This window comes from Stegostoma tigrinum, chromosome 34 (assembly GCF_030684315.1).
Source record: "Stegostoma tigrinum isolate sSteTig4 chromosome 34, sSteTig4.hap1, whole genome shotgun sequence".
In the NCBI taxonomy this organism is placed as follows: domain Eukaryota; kingdom Metazoa; phylum Chordata; class Chondrichthyes; order Orectolobiformes; family Stegostomatidae; genus Stegostoma; species Stegostoma tigrinum.
Window position 1 is genome coordinate 12,730,680 of NC_081387.1, and position 19,194 is coordinate 12,749,873.

The 19,194-nt window shown below is 44.5% G+C and overlaps 1 protein-coding gene across 1 annotated transcript in view; it reads left to right on the top strand.

The window, feature by feature from the left end:
• The window catches only part of LOC125446302 (cytochrome P450 2K6-like), a 36,242-nt gene extending 17,284 nt beyond the window's left edge, over positions 1-18,958 (top strand). The window contains exons 5-9 of the mRNA XM_059639425.1: positions 3,527-3,700; positions 7,139-7,280; positions 10,380-10,567; positions 12,328-12,469; positions 18,329-18,958. Coding sequence (XP_059495408.1) covers positions 3,527-3,700; positions 7,139-7,280; positions 10,380-10,567; positions 12,328-12,469; positions 18,329-18,507 — 825 coding nt within the window. The 3' untranslated portion in view covers positions 18,508-18,958. The remainder of the gene's footprint in view (positions 1-3,526; positions 3,701-7,138; positions 7,281-10,379; positions 10,568-12,327; positions 12,470-18,328) is intronic.
• The last annotated feature ends 236 nt before the right edge of the window (positions 18,959-19,194 follow it).

Below are 19,194 nucleotides of genomic sequence, written 5' to 3' on the forward strand. Positions count from 1 at the left end.
CTTCGAAAGGTTGTGATTTCAAACAAACCATTTGGACTATAACCTGTTGTCGTGTGACTTCTTGACATGTCCATCCCAGTACCTCCACATCGTGACATCCCTAATTGCCCTTATGGTAGTTGAGAGGCAACCACATTGCTGGGGATCTGGAGTTACATGTAGGCCAGACCAGGTAAGGAAGGCAGTTTCCATCCCTGAAGGACATTAGTAAACCAGATGGATTTTACCAACAATTGGCGATGGATTCATTGTCATCATCAGACTCTTAATTCCAGGGGTTTCTTTTAAGTTGGATTCAAATTCCACTATCTGCTGTGGTGGGATTCGAGCCAGGGTCCCCAGAACATTACCTGGGTCTTTGGATTAACAGTTCAGCAATAATACCACTAGGCTGTTGCCTGTTAACTTGCTTGATGGTTAAAGAAAAGCAAATTTATTTAAATGCTATAGTTTCAATAAAAACTGACAAAAGAGGAATTTAGAATAACTTAACTGTTGGAAAACTTAACTGAATAATAGAAACAGTACAATTATTAATTAACTGTTCCAATATAGTAACATCCCATAAATAAACCCCTTGGCAAAAAAGGCAAATTCAGACATGGATTCTCACATGCAGTTCTCCGATTCAGGAGGAAAAAATATCAAGAGAAAATTCATAGAGAATAGCAGTTAGGAGACATCCACTGAAGCTTCCAACTCTTTTGAGACTCCAAAAGCTTTTTATTAAAACAAAACCTAATAACAAAAAAAACTATAGAAAGCTCGGTATGTCAGAGCTGGCCATACTCAGACTGCCTTCATTGTTAAAGAACAATACAGGCACAGGAACAGGCCCTTCAGCCCTCAAATTCTGTCCCAACACATTTTACCCTTCAGAACTAAAACAGTCTTCACTTACAGGATCCGTACCTCTCTTTTCCTTTCTTATTTGTGTATTTGTCCAGGTGCTTCTTGAATGCTGTTATTATATTTACATCCACCACCTCCTCTGGCAGTGTGTTCCAGGCACACACCACCCTTTGTGTGAAAAACCTGCCTTGTACATCTTATTTAAACTACTCCCGCATAATCCCAGCACCTTGTTGCTGTCTCCCCTAGTAAATCCCCCCTGGGAAAAAGACTCATTCTCTCCACTATGTCTGTGCCATTCACAATCTTATAAACTTCTGTCAGGACCCTGCTTAACCTCCTGCATTCCAGTGAAAACAAACTCAGTCTATCCAATCTTTCTTCATAGCTAATCAGCTAAGCCCATCCTCCTAGGCTTCACCTATGCTTCCTTTTCCTTTTTGAACAAGGTCATAACATCCTTGACCATCCAAGGTTCACATAATGGCGGCTCAGTGGATCAGTAGTTAGCGCTGCTGCCTCACAGAACCAGGAACCTGAGTTTGAGTCCACCCTCGGGCAACTGTCTGTGGGGAGTTTGTACGTTCTCTCTGCATCTGCGTGGGTTCGCTCTGGTTTCCTCCCACAAAGAGTGGATTGGCCATGCTAAGTTTCCTGCTGTGTTCAGGGATGCATGAGTTATAGCGGGATAGATCTGGGTGAGATGCCCTGAGGGTTGGTGTGGGCTTGTTGGGCCAAAGGACCTGTTTCCACATTGTCGGGATTCTATTCATATCAGTTCTGTCCAGTTTATAGAAAAATACCAAGGCCTCACAAATTGTTTGGTTTCTTAGAGATAGCTTTCCATCTCTGTCTTAATACCTCTCTTCGAAAAAAGAGCAGGACAAAATAACCCTCTAAAGTGACAGCATCATCACAGTCTATAGAGCGAGTGATTTCATCAAGATTTCCTGAAAGGACATGGGGAAGGCTAGCAATGAATTTCTTTGACTTCATAAGGAAGAGTACATTTAGTCTTTGTCAAAAATTATTCCAGATCGATTGAAGTGGCAAGACTCAGCCAATTACAGCAGACTGTAATTACACAGAAAATGATCTTTCCTGAAGGTTTAATGCCATAATCTTAGTAACAGTGATATTGGCAATCATAAAGATACTAATGATTTCAACGACTACTGGAATAATGTAAACCAAGTTGAGGGGGAGGAAGATGTGGTCTGATGGGATTTGTGTAAATCATGAAACTGATCACACAGCTCTGACATCAGGATATAATAGTAGACCATCAGGGACACCCTCCCTCACTCAATGAATTTCCTTTTCATTTGGCATAGTCTTAAATTTTAATAACAGCCTACAGTGAATGATCCAATATTGCCCGTTTTAAGCGAACAACAAAAATCAAAAGGTGTCTAAACTGGGAGTCAGAGCCACCACAATTGTTATTATACAGTTTCAATGAAGGAGTAGGCAGACACATGTCTGCAGTGGGCTTGTGAAGAGAGAGGTTTTAGACATTATACTGCAGAGCTGTACCTGTGAACTCAACATGTACAAATAAAGCTATGTTAAGTAGATAAGGATTTGAAGATCCTCACTCAGAGACAAAGATTGCACAGCTCCAAGGAAGTATATATGCGGACACCTGCAGTCTGAGAAACTCAGTACCGGTGTTACAGCATGCATGGAGTGGGATTGACTTAAAGAACAGGATGAGGCATAAGCAGCTTCTGTGAATAAAATGGCTTGGCGCAGGGGTAACATCAAAATTGTTACCACCATTTGATGTTTCAGAATGAGGAACTTTATACAATCATAGTGGATGCTCTTCACAGAAGGCGGCTACATGTTCCTCAACCAGCACATGAGAACCATTTTCATAGACGCGCTCTGCCTCTGCCTGATGCCTTCAGATCCTTCCTAAAGTGTGGTGCCCATGGAAAAGGAACAGCATGCATCTCATGGCAATAGGAACTCACATAAGCTATTTAGGAGAGTTCTGCTAAAGGTATATGTTGTGTACCCATCCAATATTAACTCACTGTTGTCAGCTAAATGCATTTTTTTACTACCCTTCCGCCTTATGCCAGTCCTCAGGAGGCAGTTTCACCAAGCCAGAAAGGGAAAAAGCAACCGGTCGCAGTTCTCTACACTGTAACTTTTTCACATTGAATCGTGAATGGAATTAGTTAAAACACAGGTAATCTCCTGGCTACATTAATGTACTAGGACTCTCAAGCACACTCAATCTTACTTGGGATAATTTTGATGTAAACCACACAATGGCAATGTGGTGGGTTTGACTTCCAGGTTTGACCCTTCTGATGTTGGATGTTTGCTTAAAATGGGTGTTATTGGATCATTCATTATAGACTATCGTTAAAAGGAAAGGAAATTGACAGAGTGAAGGTGAGGCTGGTCAGTCTGTTATCTCCTGGGTAAGTGTCACTGTCTGTATAAGTTCTGATGTAGAATCACTGAACTCACAATGTTAACTCTGATTTCTTCCTACAGATGCTGCCAGACCTGCTGAGTTTCTCTGGCAATTTGTTTTTGTTTGTGATTTCTATCAGTTCTTTGTTTTATGTCGCTGTAAGTTACTTGGCCAATGGATTGACTATGGATAAACTAAACAAGGCCTGACCTTATTTGTTCTCTTCTTGCTCCAATCCAGCTGTTTAATTCTTACCCGTCTCTGGGATTTCTGATCCCGGGTCGCAGGAAGATTATTGAAAATCGAGATAAGATGATGGAAATCTTCGACAGTTTCTTCAAAGCAGCTGAAGAAACCTTGAGCGAGAACAGCATCCAAACCCTAAATGAGGCCTTAATTATGAGACACCAGCAGGTACAGTGACACACCTTTGCAGCAGGAAGGGGAACCTCCACAGATCTCAGACCCCACACCTAGGGCATTGGATTTGAGACAAGGAACATTCTGTATTAAACATCTGTTACTGTATCATGCAGTGAAGCTCCTAGGTTCTGGATAGATCTATCAATATGTAACTTTGAGCACTCGCTGTGTCTGATTTTGTTTCTAATCATAGTGCTCATTACATCATGTGGATGCCATTTGTGTCCAGCATATATCATTGATTTCTTTTGTGTAGACACAGAATGCGAGTGACAGTAGCTGGGCCAGCATTTATCACCCAGAGGGCAATTAAGAGTCACTCACATTGCTGTGAGTCTGGAGTCACATGGAGACCAGACCAGGTAAGGATGGCAGATTTCCTTGCCTCAAGGAACTTGGTGAACCAGATGGTTTTTATAACAATTGACAGTTGCTACATGGTTGCCATTAGACCAGATATCAATTGCAGATTTTTATTCAAGTTTCCCTGCATCTGCTCTGGTGGGTTTTGAACACATGTGGGACCACATGATGACTATTCCAGTGACATTATGTGGCATGCCCCCAAGGATGTGTGAGTTTCAATCTTGCAAAAGACAACATGAGAGAGAAGCCTAGATAACAAAGTGTGAACTTGGATGAACACAGCAGGCCAAGCAGCATTTCAGGAGCACAAAAGCTGACGTTTCGGGCCTAGACCCTTCATCAGAGAGATCTGAAGGGTCTCGGCCTGAAACATCGGCTTTTGTGCTCCTGTGATGCTGCTTGGCCTGCTGTGTTCATCCAGCTTCACATTTTGTTACCTTGGATTCTCCAGCATCTGCAGTCCCCATTATCTCTGATGAGAGAGAAGCCTTTTCAGAATGTAGTTGGTGAGAAGCCTTTACTTATTTTATACACTATTTTCCCTGAATAATGCCCTTCAAATTACACTTGGAAATGTTGTTCAGTGTTTTGGAGCTGTACTCTCCTCATTTTGTCCGGGATACTAATCTCTTTGAGATGAATGAATTAAACCTCAGATTCATTAAGACCAGCCCCTCCATCTCTGCTGTGCTGCCAGAATGGACTGAAGCCTAACAGTGAATTCAGACAGGAGAGACAGCTTTCCTTCAGAGTATTGAAGGGTGACGCAGCAAAGATGAAGGCCATTCGGCCCATTGTATCGATTTGTTCATTGGTAGAACTGACCAACTCCCCTTTGTCTTTTCCACTGGCCCATCACTTGTTTCCCTTCATGTATTTATCCAACCGTCATGAATAAGATCACAGACAGTAAGATGTAGCAGCAGAAGTAGGCCATTCAGCCCATCAAAATGATTCTGTCATTTAATGAGATCGTGGCTGATCTGATAATCCTCAACGCCACTTGCCTGCCTTTACCTCATAACCCTCGATTCCCTCACTGATTCAAAACCTCTCTATCTCAGCCTTGAATATACCTAACGACCCAGCCTCAATGGCTCTCTGTCCCCTCCTGTCCCAATCTTGCATCATTACCTAAATGTTTACTCTGAATCTGTCTCCACCACATTGTTTTAAGTACCCTGCGAGGAAAATAAACATTCCTTCAGCTCTGGGGACTCTCTTGGAAATCACATTAAATCTGAGTCCTCTGACCATCCTCCTGCCAGTGTGACTTTTATTTTTCCAATCAAAACGATTTATGACTTCGGTTCCGTTCAATTTCCTCTTAACCTTCTTGATTCTGAGGGGACTAAAGCCCCCAGCTTCCCGCAATCTCTCCATATTCCTGGGAATTAATACAATACTCAGGAACACATTCATTCTTCTTAATCTGTTCTGTATCAGCTGAAGCCACACCTGGCTTTCTTTTCCTTATATATAGAGGCTTAAGGTAACTTCCTCACATTTGGATTCTCTGCTGATAAAGCCAAAGACTTCATGAAGGATCTAGGCCTGAAATGTCAGCTTTCCTGCTCCTCTGATGCTGCCTGGCCTGCTGTGTTCATCCAGCTCTACACCTTGTTATCTCGACTTCATATGATCCTTTTATTTAAAAAAGGGCGTCCCAATTGGCTCTGCCAACTCCCAAAGTCCGAACCTGGTGAAAAGAATTTAATCTCCACCAACCTCTCCACCAACACCACCCGTCCACACCCCCAACCCCTCAGGAGGTGTCTTTTGGAGGCTGCAGGACATTTGACAACACAACAGCCCATGCAGCAGAGCTGGACTCCTGTCAGGTCAAGGTGAGGAGATGGGAGAGCAGTACTCCTGTCCATAGGTTAATTGAAACCCTTCTGAATCCAGGGTTTAGATGAAGGCCTCTCTCCACGACGTCAGGCATCATACTCCTCATGGGCAGGGAACACAACATCGGGGGAGACTGTTCAATCTTTACCCTCCAACTTGTGACTCATGGTTGACAAATGTCAGGGAGGTGTACAGTCAGGGGCTTTCTTTTGCTGTACTTATGTATCCCTATACTTAGTATGTGTGACAAATAAATATATCTAAATGTGACCGCTGACTTGCTGAAAGGTAGTTGACTCTTAACTGTCCTCTGGGCAATTGGGACGGGCAATAAATGGGCAGTAGGGTGGCTCAGTCGTTAGCACTGCTGCCCAAAACAGCACCAGGGATCTGAATTCCTTCGGTGACTATGTGGAATCTGCACGTTTTACTCGTGTCTATGTGGGTTTTCTCTGGATACTCTAGTTTCCTCCCACAGTCCAAAGATATGCAGGTTAGGTGGATTGGCTGAGGGAAATGCAGAGTTAAAGAAATGGGGGGGGGGGGGGGGGGGGGGTTGGGGGTGGCTGGAGGGGGGAAGGGAACTGTAGTCTGTGTGGGATGGTATCTGGAGGATCGGCATAGATTTGATGGCCTGGAACTGCGCTGTAGGGATTCGATGATTCTGTACCCAGTGGTGCCCACATCTTGTGGAAGAACCTCACTTCAAAAAAAAATGAGCTGCGTGGGTTAGATTGGGGAGCACAGTGTGCAGGAAAGTGCGGTACATTGAAGGATGTTAGGTTAAGTCCCATAAAGGTTGAACTGCACTGCACCTGAATCAAAGAAAAAATGACGAGTTGCTTCAGTAGGAATGAGAGAACAGAAAAAGCTGATTGTTCTCCAACGTGAAGTGATCAGTGTTGCGGTAGTGTCACCAAGCCGACTGATCCAGAATTCCAGGCTCACATTCTGAGGGAAAATCCTGTGGATGCTGTCAATCTGAGAGAAGAACAGCATGCGCTGGAGAAACTTGGCAGGTCTGGCTGCATCTGTGAGGAGTGAAACAGTGTTAACGTTTGGAGTCTGGCCTGGTCCTTCTCCCAAACTAACATTGCAGGCAACAGTAACTCTTGGGTAAGACAGCCACTGTCCCCAACCACACAGACCCATCACTCAGATATTTGCCTCGAGAATGTGGCTCCTTCTCCTTTATTCTATTTTGTCTTGAAGGAATTGAGATGCCAAGATGTGGAAATTCAGAAAAGGGACACGCTGATTACAATCAGTGACCTGTTTGGTGCTGGCACAGAAACTACTTCCACTACCATCTGCTGGGGACTCCTTCTCATGATGAAATATCCGGATATCCAGAGTAAGGGAATCATTACCGTTGTGTTTGTTAGTTTGGTGTTGGTGCCAAAGCTGTTATCTGATCATATTGACCAGACTATCCAAACCAATAGTAGACTAGCCCCCATGGTCAGTTTGAAATTGGTCATCTTAATCAGTCACACCTCAGTTGGTTGGTATCAGGAAGAGCTGATTCATCAGTGAGTCAGCAAGTGTCGTCTTTCTGGAATTGAGTTGAACCCAAGGCAACTCCTCCAGACATGACTTTTATTGCAGATTCAGAGATTATACCCAGAGTGACACTCATTACGACACAATCAATGTCAAAACAATACAGCTAAACCTGCAGATGTATCTCCTGAGCCTCCCCACAAATTCTAGAACCTTCTCACAGAAAGCTTAATGTACTACCTCGTTTATTATGTTCACTCATAAACCGTTGAAAGGTATAATACTGTGCTTTAAGAAAACTCACCAGAAATGACAGAAATGTTTACAAGTTAATCATCAAACCCCTTCAGACACAAGGAAAATCTCTATGCTGCTAGTTCAAAATTCAAAAATTCCAATAGACTTTATCACACACATTCTGATAATTGGAGTTAAGAGTCATGGGGCTCGACAGCACAGAAGAATTGAGTCTGTGCTGGTTAAAACCAACCACCCAATTATTTTAGTCCCATCTTCTAGCACTTGGCTCACAGCTATGTATACATGGTGTTACGAGATGTGGCTTTAAGAAGGATTTGTTCTGTAATGATTCTTTGGAAGCAAGTGTTAGAAACTTAGAGGTCAGTCATCTGCTCTGGGCCTAGCTAGCTTTGCTTTTTTTTAAAAAAGTTGGAACATTAGAAGCAGCATGAAGGGGTGAGGTCAAGCTCCAACAGAACCAGGATTTTAATTAAAGTTTCAGTAACTGTTAGGGTTTGGAAGCCGCTATTCATCTCTGCCTGCTACAGCAAAACACCCGAGTTCTCTCTCACAGTTTTCTTTTGATTTCCTTTTATCCTGGACTGGCGAATTGCATGTGAGACAAACTGTTTTACTGAATTTGCCTTTTCCAAGGGTGTGTTTATGGGATGTTCCTATCTTGGAAGAGCTAATCAATGGTAGTTCGCATATATATTACCTTGATGACTAATTCAATAGTTACAGTTAAATTAATTTTTGAACTTTTTTTTCTGTATTTTAACAGGGGTTTAAGAATAAAGTTTGTTTTCCTTCAAGCTTGTTAGCTTGACCAATCAAATTGCATCCAGAACACAATGCCTTACACTTGCCTTTAAAATAGGAAAATGTTGGGATTTTGGCTATCTTCTTAAAATATTTTGAGTGGGTTTGGTCCTGTCTGTAACACTGGGGATTGCAAGTGCACATCTAAATACTTCTTAAATGTTATGAGGGTTTCCACAGAAATACCAGGAATCCAACAGAACTGGTTTAGTTTCTTTCAGCCAAATTCACTTCGCAAATAGTTGGCCGCTTTGGAAATGGACTGATGGCGATAAGGATTTGTGGAGATGAAAATGGCCAATTGTTCCAATAAACACATTTCAGCAGCAAGGACAAGGCAGCCTTTCGGAAAATGTGGAAATGGCTTCCTTCATCCAGATCTCAATGTCACTGGTCATTGCTGCACTACTGAATAAAGCAACACCAGGCCTCCTGGACACAACCAAAGTCTTTCATTGCAATTAAGAACGTGACAATCTCTCTCAGATTCAACTTGACAAGATACTTCCTGCAATACAATGTATAGTGTTGATACAGTGATCTTAAAACATTGTTTGATTTAGATCACTATACATAGGCAATCCCTTGGGATGACTTGCTGCCAATCCAGCTCAACAGCTCATCAATAACGAATAGGTTTCAAGCATGATCTGGCCAATGTGGGACAGGAGTCAGAGAGTTCAGTTCTTTGTGCAATCTCTTTGATACTTCAACTCCATGTACTCCCCGTGGACTGTCTCGAATTGTTCTGAAAACAACAAACACCAGTGGTCACAGCCAGTCAGACAGCATCCATGGACAGAGAGCAAGTTGACATCTCGTGTCTGGTTGACTCTTTGTCGGAGCTGCTCAGCCCAGCTCTGAGTCATTTAGACTCGAAACATTAGCTTGCTCTCACTTCACAGATGCCACCTGCCCCGCTGTGATCGCCAGCATTTGTTGTTTTCAGTACAGATTCCAGCATCTGCAGTAATTTGCTCCTCTCTCAAATTGTTCTTTTGCTTCCTTCTCTGCTCTGGATGGTCATAGTCCAGGAGCCTGAAACATTTGACTTCTTCTGGGCTGCTTTTGACAACATCTCTAAGGTGTTTCCACTGTTCCCCGCAGTCTTCCTGATTTGGCCGAATTCTAAGGTGAGCAGGAATTTTTGTAGAAACTTGGGTTCAATAAATAGAATAGAATTCTTCTCAACATATCTCAGTACTGGCACAGAATTATTTTAGAAGTATTCATGAGTAAATGGATGGGTGCAGCCCCAACAACACTCGAGAAGTTTGGTACCATCCAGGGCAAAGCAGCCCGCTTGATTGGCACCAGATCCCCTCCCTCCACCACCCACACTTAGGAGCAGGAGTGTCTCCCATCTACAAGATGCGCTGCAACAATTCGCTAAAGAACCGTAGACAGCCTTCCACATCCATCCAGAAGGACCAGGGCAGCAAACACGTGGGAATGCCACCAATTGTAAGTTCCTCGCCATCCTGACTTGGAAATATATCCCTGTTCTTCAGTGTCACTGGGTCAAAATCCTGAAACTCCCTCTCTACCAGCACTGTGGGTCTACCTTCAGCACATGCACTGTAGCGGTTCAAGAAGGCAGTTCACCACCACCTTCTCAAGGGACTAGCAATAAATGCTGGCCTAGCCAGCAATATACCCATCCCATGAGCGAAAAACAATCAAAACGTTTATCCTGAAGGTGAGCAGGCAGAGGATCAAATATAATCAACCACTTGTTGTATGTATTTAGTTTTTGTGTTTATTGAAGTTGATGCAAATTGAATGAAAACATCAGTCAAATTGAGAGTGCCTAATTTCTGCTACTGATTCATTTCTATCATGTTGTTTGACTACAGTTTCCCCAATCCGTGCTTTTTTTTGGTTTCAGGGAAGGTTCAGGAAGAAATTGATCAGGTGATAGGGGCTGGACGATCTCCTGTAACTGAGGACCGGAAATTAATGCCCTACACTGACGCTGTGATCCACGAAATCCAGAGGTTTTCCAACATCGTCCCCTTGAACCTTCCTCATTCAACCACCGAGGACACGCACATTAGAGGATATTGCATTCCGAAGGTACTTCTGAATGGTACAAACAAGGTTCGCGTTTCTCAATTCGTGTCTGTGAAAAATTGGAAAAACCTTCCACCTAAATATATTAAATATGTGCCAGATGCCAGATGACTGGAGGATAGCAAATGTGGTTCCCCTGTTCAAGAAGGGGAGTAGAGACAACCCTGGTAATTACAGACCTGTGAGCCTTACCTCAGTTGTTGGTAAAGTGTTGGAAAAGGTTATAAGGGATAGGATTTATAATCATCTAGAAAAGAATAAATTGATTAGGGATAGTCAGCATGGTTTTGTGAAGGGAAGGTCGTGCCTCACAAACCTTATTGAGTTCTTTGAGAAGGTGACCAAACAGGTAGATGAGAGTAAACCGGTTGATGTGGTATATATGGATTTCAGCAAGGCGTTCGATAAGGTTCCCCACAGTAGGCTATTGTACAAAATGCGGAGGAATGGAATTGTGGGAGATATAGCAGTTTGGATCGGAAATTGGCTTGCTGAAAGAAGACAGAGGGTGGTAGTTGATGGGAAATGTTCATCCTGGAGTCCAGTTACTAGTGGTGTACCGCAAGGGTCGGTGTTTGGTCCACTGCTGTTTGTCATTTTTATAAATGACCTGGATGAGGGCGTAGAAGAATGGGTTAGTAAATTTGCAGACGACACTAAGGTCGATGGAGTTGTGGATAGTGATGAAGGATGCGGTAGGTTGCGGAGAGACATAGATAAGCTGCAGAGCTGGGCTGAGAGGCGGCAAATGGAGTTTGATGCAGACAAGTGTGAGGTGATGCACTTTGGTAGGAGTAACTGGAAGGCAAAGTACCGGGCTAATGATAAGATTCTTAGTAGTGTAGATGAGCAGAGAGATCTCTCGGTGTCCATGTACACAGATCCTTGATAGTTGCCACCCAGGTTGACAGGGCTGTTAAGAAGGCATACAGTGTTTTAGCTTTTATTAATAGAGGGATCGAGTTCCGGAACCAAGAGGTTATGGTGAAGCTGTATAAAACTCTGGTGCGGCCACACTTGGAGTATTGTGTACAGTTCTGGTCACCGCATTATAAGAAGGATGTGGAAGCTTTGGAAAGGGTGCAGAGGAGATTTATTAGGATGTTGCCTGGTATGGAGGGAAGGTCTTACGAGGAAAGGCTGAGGGACTTGAGGCTGTTTTCATTAGTGAGAAGAAGGTTGAGAGGTGACTTAATTGAAACATATAAAATAATCAGAGGGTTAGATAGGGTGGATAGGGAGAGCCTTTTTCCCAGGATGGTGACGGCGAGCACGAGGGGGCATAGCTTTAAATTGAGGGGTGAAAGATATAGGACAGATGTCAGAGGTAGTTTCTTTACTCAGAGAGTAGTAAGGGCATGGAACGCTTTGCCTGCAACGGTAGTAGATTCGCCAACTTTAGGTACATTTAAGTTGTCATTGGACAAGCATATGGACGTACATGGAATAGTGCAGGTTAGATGGGCTTGAGATCAGTATGACAGGTCGGCACAACATCGATGGCCGAAGGGCCTGTACTGTGCTGTAATGTTCTATGTTCTACGTTCTATAAATGGGACTGATTTGGAAATGAGTGAATCGGGAATAGCATGTTTACTAATGGAGGAATCTCAGTACATTTAAAAACAAGATGGGACCCAGCCTGGTCACTGGAGACTACCAGGATCAGGCCCAAGGCTGGGTTCACACATCCCCACTTCGGTCACTCCCCATTGCAGTCAGGCTCACAGCAGGACATTCAGAATCGATTTTCTTGTTCACAGGGAACTTATGTGATCCCACTCCTGACCTCTGTGCTACGTGATAAAACTCAATGGAAAACTCCAAACGAGTTTAACCCGGCTCACTTCCTGGATGCTGATGGGAATTTTGTGAAGAGAGACGCCTTCATGCCTTTCTCTGCAGGTAACTGGACGATGTAAGATAATAAAATGTGAGGCTGGATGAACACAGCAGGCCAAGCAGCATCTCAGGAGCACAAAAGCTGACGTTTCGGGCCTAGACCCTTCATCAGAGAGGGGGCTGGGGTGAGGGTTCTGGAATAAATAGGGAGAGACGGGGAGACGGACCAAAGATGGAGAGAAAAGAAGATAGGTGGAGAGGAAAGTATAGGTGGGGAGGTAGAGAGGGGATAGGTCAGTCCAGGGAAGACGGACAGGTCAAGGAGGTGGTATGAGGTTAGTAGGTAAGAGATGGAGCTGCGGCTTGGGGTGGGAGGAAGGGATGGGTGAGAGGAAGAACAGATTAGGGAGGCAGAGACAAGTTGGACTGGTTTTGGGATGCAGTGGGTGGAGGGGAAGAGCTGGGCTGGTTGTGTGGTGCTGTGGGGGGAGGGGACGAACTGGGCTGGTTTTGGGATGCGGTGAGAAAAGGGTAGATTTTGAAGCTGGTGAAGTCCACATTGATACCATTGGGCTGCAGGGTTCCCAAGCGGAATATGAGTTGCTGTTCCTGCAACCTTCGGGTGGCATCATTGTGGCACTGCAGGAGGCCTATGATGGACATGTCATCTAAAGAATGGGAGGGGGAGTTGAAATGGTTTGCGACTGGGAGGTGTAGTTGTTTATTGCGAACTGAGCGGAGGTGTTCTGCAAAGCGGTCCCCAAGCCTCCGCTTGGTTTCCCCAATGTAGAGGGAGCCACACCGGGTACAGTGGATGCAGTTTACCACATTGGCAGATGTGCAGGTGAACCTCTGCTTAATATGGAAAGTCATCTTGGGGCCTGGGATGGGGTGAGGGAGGAGGTGTGGGGGCAAGTGTAGCATTTCCTACGGTTGCAGGGGAAGGTGCCAGGTGTGGTGGGGTTGGAGGGCAATGTGGAGCCAACAAGGGAGTCACGGAGAGAGTGGTCTCTCCGGAAAGCAGACAAGGGTGGGGATGGAAAAATGTCTTGGGTGGTGCGGTCAGATTGTAGATGGCGGAAGTGTCGGAGGATGATGCGTTGTATCCGGAGGTTGGTGGGGTGGTGTGTGAGAATGAGGGGGTTCCTCTTTGGGCGGTTGTGGCAGGGGCGGGGTGTGAGGGATGTGTTGCGGGAAATGCGGGAGACGCGGTCAAGGACGTTCTCGACCACTGTGGGGGGAAAGTTGCAGTCTTTGAAGTACTTGGACATCTGGGATGTGCGGGAGTGGAATGCCTCATCGTGGGAGCAGATGCAGCGGAGGCGGAGGAGTTGAGAATAGGGGATGGAATTCTTGCAGGAGGGTGGGTGGGAGGAGGTGTATTCTACGCAGCTGTGGGAGTCGGTGGACTTGAAATGGACATCAGTTACAAGCTGGTTGCCTGAGATGGAGACTGAGAGGTCCAGGAAGGTGAGGGATGTGCTGGAGATGGCCCAGGTGAACTGAAGGTTGGGGTGGAAGGTGTTGGTGAAGTAGATGAACTGTTCGAGCTCCTCTGGGGAGCAAGAGGCGGTGCCGATACAGTCATCAATGTAACGGAGGAAGAGGTGGGGTTTGGGGCCTGTGTAGGTGCGGAAGAGGGACTGTTCCACATAACCTTCAACTGGACGATGTATTCCTGTTGTAAAATATTGCCATTTCTGAAGTGATACGAGGCAGTCGTTGTGAACAATCTTTATTTTGAACTGGCAGCGACTCAAAAATGTCACAAATAAATGTGCTTCAGCATTTAGCACGGGTGTAAACTTCACAGGGAACACGGTCTCGGATTTGCTGCTCCTGTTGCTGGTCCCATTTCGGCTTTTGCTGGGACTACAGGAAATACCTCGGGTTGATTAACTGCCACTGATCCTTCTTACTGGTATCGGTCTGCATGACTGACGTCCAATGGGGAAGGAGGCTGACACGACATCTTGAGCAGATGGGCTCAGTTTTTACGTACAGTAAATACATGCATTGCATCTTACTGAATAGCTTGGAGCATCGCATCTGAGGTACCACGATCTCCCCTTGAGAGACACCAGGTCCAATTTACGAGTACAGCAAATGGCAGGGCAACGTGACTGAACATGTGAACACTGACGCTTTAGCACCCGATTGAGGGAGCGCAACCCATGATGTCAATGAACCCTTTCAGGTCTGAACTGCTTTACACAATAGAACACAAGGTGCAGTGGATACCAAGAGGTTGTTTGACCTCATGATCTCGGACAAGAGGGCATAATCTGGAATAAGGGGTAGCCCATTCAGCAAAGAGATGAAGAGGAGTTTTGTTCCTGCCAGATGGTGGTGAATCTATGGAATATTTTACTGCAGAGGGTGGCAGAGCTTGGGTCATTAAGTATATTAAAGGATGAGGTAGATTTTAAATCAGCGAGAGAATCAAAGATTGTAGGCAAAAGACAGCAAAGTGACAAGCCATCAGAGCAGAATCAATGGGCTGAATGGCCTTTTGTTTTACTGTCGTGATTTCATGGTCTATTCAATGGAGGAAACATAATATAAAATTGTGCAGAGCATTGCCCTAAAATAATTCAGTCAAATACCAGAATGAAAGGTTATGGGCGAGGGAGGAGGACACTCCAATAGTTGTGATCCACGTTGGCACCAGGAACATAGGCAGGAGTTCCTGTTTGGAAGCGTAAAGAATTAGGAACACAATTTAAAGAAAACAGAACCTCAAGAGTTATGATCTATGGATTATTACCTGAGCTCAAATTAGGATAGATGTAAAGAAAAATTACGGAAGAAAACGCACCGTTAAATGAGTGGTGTGGGGTAAAAGGGGTTTCATTTCACGGGGCACTGCTGTCAGTATTGGGAAAGGAAGAAATTGTACTGTTGGCCCAGGCTCCACCTGAACTGATCTGGGACCAGAATCCCAGTGGCAAGGTTCCATTGGCTGGTCACAAGGAGGTTGAACTAGATTAAGCTGGAGGAGGAGGGGGGGTCACTCAACAGGGGTTATTAAAGTAATAGGACAGAGAGTATGGAAACAGGTCAGGAATCTAACTTCAGGCACAGCGGAGAAGCAGAAAACTGTCAGAACTGAGCGATGTTCAACGCAGGACTGAAGATGAATTATCATAGAATTATGTCTGGCATGAGTCCTGTAGAGGCATGTCAGTGGAATAAATGGGAATGCTTTGTACACAATCTTTAAAATGTTTACTGTATGTGAATTCTTTGGTTTATCCTACACAGTCTTAATTTCAGACTGTTCGGCAGAGATTTTAGGAAGCACTTCTACACATAAAGGTGGTAGTTGTTTGGAATTCTCATCCACAAACTGCAGTTGATGCTGGATAAGCTTTTAGTTTTAAATCTGAGATAGGTACATATTTGTAAATCATAGGTATTAAGGGACATGTGAGAAAGGCAAGTGTATGGAGTTACAAAACAGATCAGCCATTAAGTGGTAGAAGTGACTTGTTGGGCTGAATGGCCCACTCCTGCTCCTGTGATTCCCTCAGCCTGGGATCTGACTTAGAATCAGAGTCTACAGCACAGAAGCCGACCCTCATCCTTGTCCAACTTGTCCGTGCGGTCCAGACACCCCAATCTGACCTATTCCCGTTTGCCAGCATTTGGCCTTTGTGCCTCTAAACAGTTCCTATTCATGTCCCCATCCAGATACCTTTTCAATGGTGTAATTGTACCAGCCTCCACCACTTCCTTGGCAGCTCATTCCATACGCACACCACTCTCTGCATGGAAAAGTTGCCCCTCAGGTCTCTTTTAAATCTTACCCCTCTCACCTTAAATCTATGACCCCTCCTTTTTGACTCCTCACGCTAGGAAAACAACCTTGGCTATTCATCCTATCCATGCCCCTCATGATTTTATAAACCTTTATAAGATCACACCAATTTGCCAGGGATGCAGTCCCAGCAACATCCTTGTAAATCTTTTCTGCACTCTCTCAAGTTTAACACCATCCTTCCTATAGCAGGTCACCCAGAATTGAATGCTGTATTCCAAAGGTGGCCTCACCAGTGTCCTGCGTAGCCACAACATCACATCCCAAGTCCAAAAGTCAATGTTATGACAAATGAAGGTAAGGTGCCAAACGCTTTCTTCACCAACCTGTCGCCATGTGACTCCACTTTCAAGGAATTGTGCACCTGAACATCTAGGTCTCTGTTCAGCAACACTCCGCTGGGCTCTCCCATTAACTGTAATAAGCCATGCCCTGGTTTGCCTGGCTAAAATGTAGCACCTCACATTTATCTAAATTATACTCCATCTGCCACTCCTCAGCCCATTGGCCCATCTGATCAAGATACCATTGTACTCTGAGGTAACATTCTTCGCTGTCCCCACTACAATTCCAATTTTGGTGTCACCTGCAAACTTACTAACCATACCTCCTATATTCACATCCAAATCATTTATATAAATGGCAAAAAGAACAGCAGTCCCAGCACTGATCCCTGTGGCAACTGCTGGTCACATGCCTCCAGTCTGAAAGCAAGCCTCCACCATTGCCCTCTGTTTCCTACCTTCAAGCCAATTCTGTATCAAGTTGGCTAGCTCTGCCTGAATCTCATGTACTCTAACTTTGCTAACCAGTCTACCATGCAGAACCTTGTCAAACACGTTGCTAAAGACCATATAAACAATGTCTACTGCTCTGCGTTTATCAGTCTTCTTTGTCTTCAAAAAACTCAATCTAGTTAATGCAACACAATTTCCCATGCCCAAAGCCATGCTGACCGTCCCTAATCAGTCCATGCCTTTCCAAATACATGTACATCCTGTCTCTCAGAATCCCCTCCAACAACTTTCCCAGGCTTTTTCTTACAGCCTTATTTAAATGATGACACCATGGTAGCTAACTTCCACTTTTCTGGCACCTCACCTGTGGCTATCAATGATACAAATATCTCAGCAAGGGGCCTAGCAGTCTCTTCCCCAGCTTCCCACAAAGTTCTAGGAAATACATGATCAGGTCGGGATTTATCTACCTTTATGCATTTTGAGACCTCCTCTTCTGTAACATGCATTCTTTTCAAGACATCACTGTTCATTTCTCCAAGTTCCCTAGCTTTCATGTCCTTTTCCACCATAAATACTGACATGCAATATTCGCTTAATTCCTTACCCATCTCCTGTGGCTCCACACATAGGTGGCCTTGCTGATCTTTAAGGGCCCCAATTCTCTCCCTTAGCTACCCTCTTGTCCTTAATGTATTTGCAGAATCCCTTTGGATTCTCCTTGAACCTATTTGCCAAAGCTATCTCATGTCCCCTTTTTGCCCTCCTGATTTCCCTCTTAAGTATACACCTAATGCCTTTATACTCTTCCAGGGATTCATTCAATCCCAGCTGTGTATACCTGACATATGCCTCCTTCTTTTTCTTGAGCAGACCCTCAATTTCTGTAGTCATCCGGCATTCCCTACGCCTATCAGCCTTGCCCTTCACCCTAACAGGAACATACTATCTCTGAACTCTCATTCTTAAGGGTCCCCCACTATCCCTTTACCAGTGAAAAGCATCCCCCAATAAACATTTGAAGGTTCCTGTCCGAAATTGGCCTTTCATCAATTTAGAACTCTAAAGTTTCCATCAGTTCCATCTCTTTTCCACAGCTGCTCTAAAACTAATAGAATTATGATCACTTGCCCCAAAGTGCTCCCCCAATGACACCTCTGTCACTTGCCCTGCCTTCTGTCCCAAATAATAATTACCTTAGCTGGGATAGTGGTAGTTTGTGTGGGAGAGTGGGGTGGATGTAGATGATCAGTAAGCATCTTATGGAATAGGGCAAGGGGCTGAAGTGATTGAATTGACTCCACTTGTCTGTGAATGGACAGTGTTGTGTTGGTGAGGTGCTGATGGTGCCCTGTTCTTTCTCAGGTCGGAGGGTGTGCGCTGGTAAGGCGTTGGCTAAAGTGGAGCTTTTCCTGTTCTTCACCACCCTGCTGCAGAAGTTCCACTTCCAAGCCCCACCGGGTGTGACGGACCTGGATACCAGCCCGGGAATAGGCTTAGTCACCAACCCGAAACCTCACCGGGTTTGTGCTGTGCCTCGCTGATGGCACCAGTGACAGTCCCAGCAAATCTTTCACTGCTCAGGTTATAAATGTGGGTTCTTGATTATCCTATCTCTAACTGACCTGCTTGCATAATTCATAATTTCATCCTCCCGTCTCCCAAACAATCTCCCGCGACTGATAGCAATTCCAAGGAGAATTTTCTCCAGTTGTATAATGAAGCTCGAATCCCATTGATAGGTAAGATATAAGATATAGGACTACTTATATCTCAAACTGTTCAACTTAGCATTGAGTTAATAGGGTTATTGAAATGCATTGAAACTGATGCTTTGCAATCAATGAATGTTTAAGCCTTGTTCTCTAACAATAACCAACATTTTTCTCACCCCCCCAGTTTATGTTGGACCCTTACCTAAATGTAATAATGAAAACTGCCAGATTACTAATGGATGTGCTGATTAAAAATCTAATAAAGACACTCTAACTTCAATACTCAAAAGTTGTTATTGGAAAGTGGAAGTCAGAGTGCAGAAGTGGATGGCGTGCAATACAGTTAGATAGCTCTTAGTATTTAGTCATTACCCTGTGGTGCTGCCTCACTGTTAACTGCGTGATTGCTACTGTAGGGGGTATTTTGAACTCTCAAAGACACGCCACAAGGACGAGAGTCTTGCTTCAGCAGTTGCACTTCTTTACTCAAGTTTGCAATCGATTACAGCAGGGAGA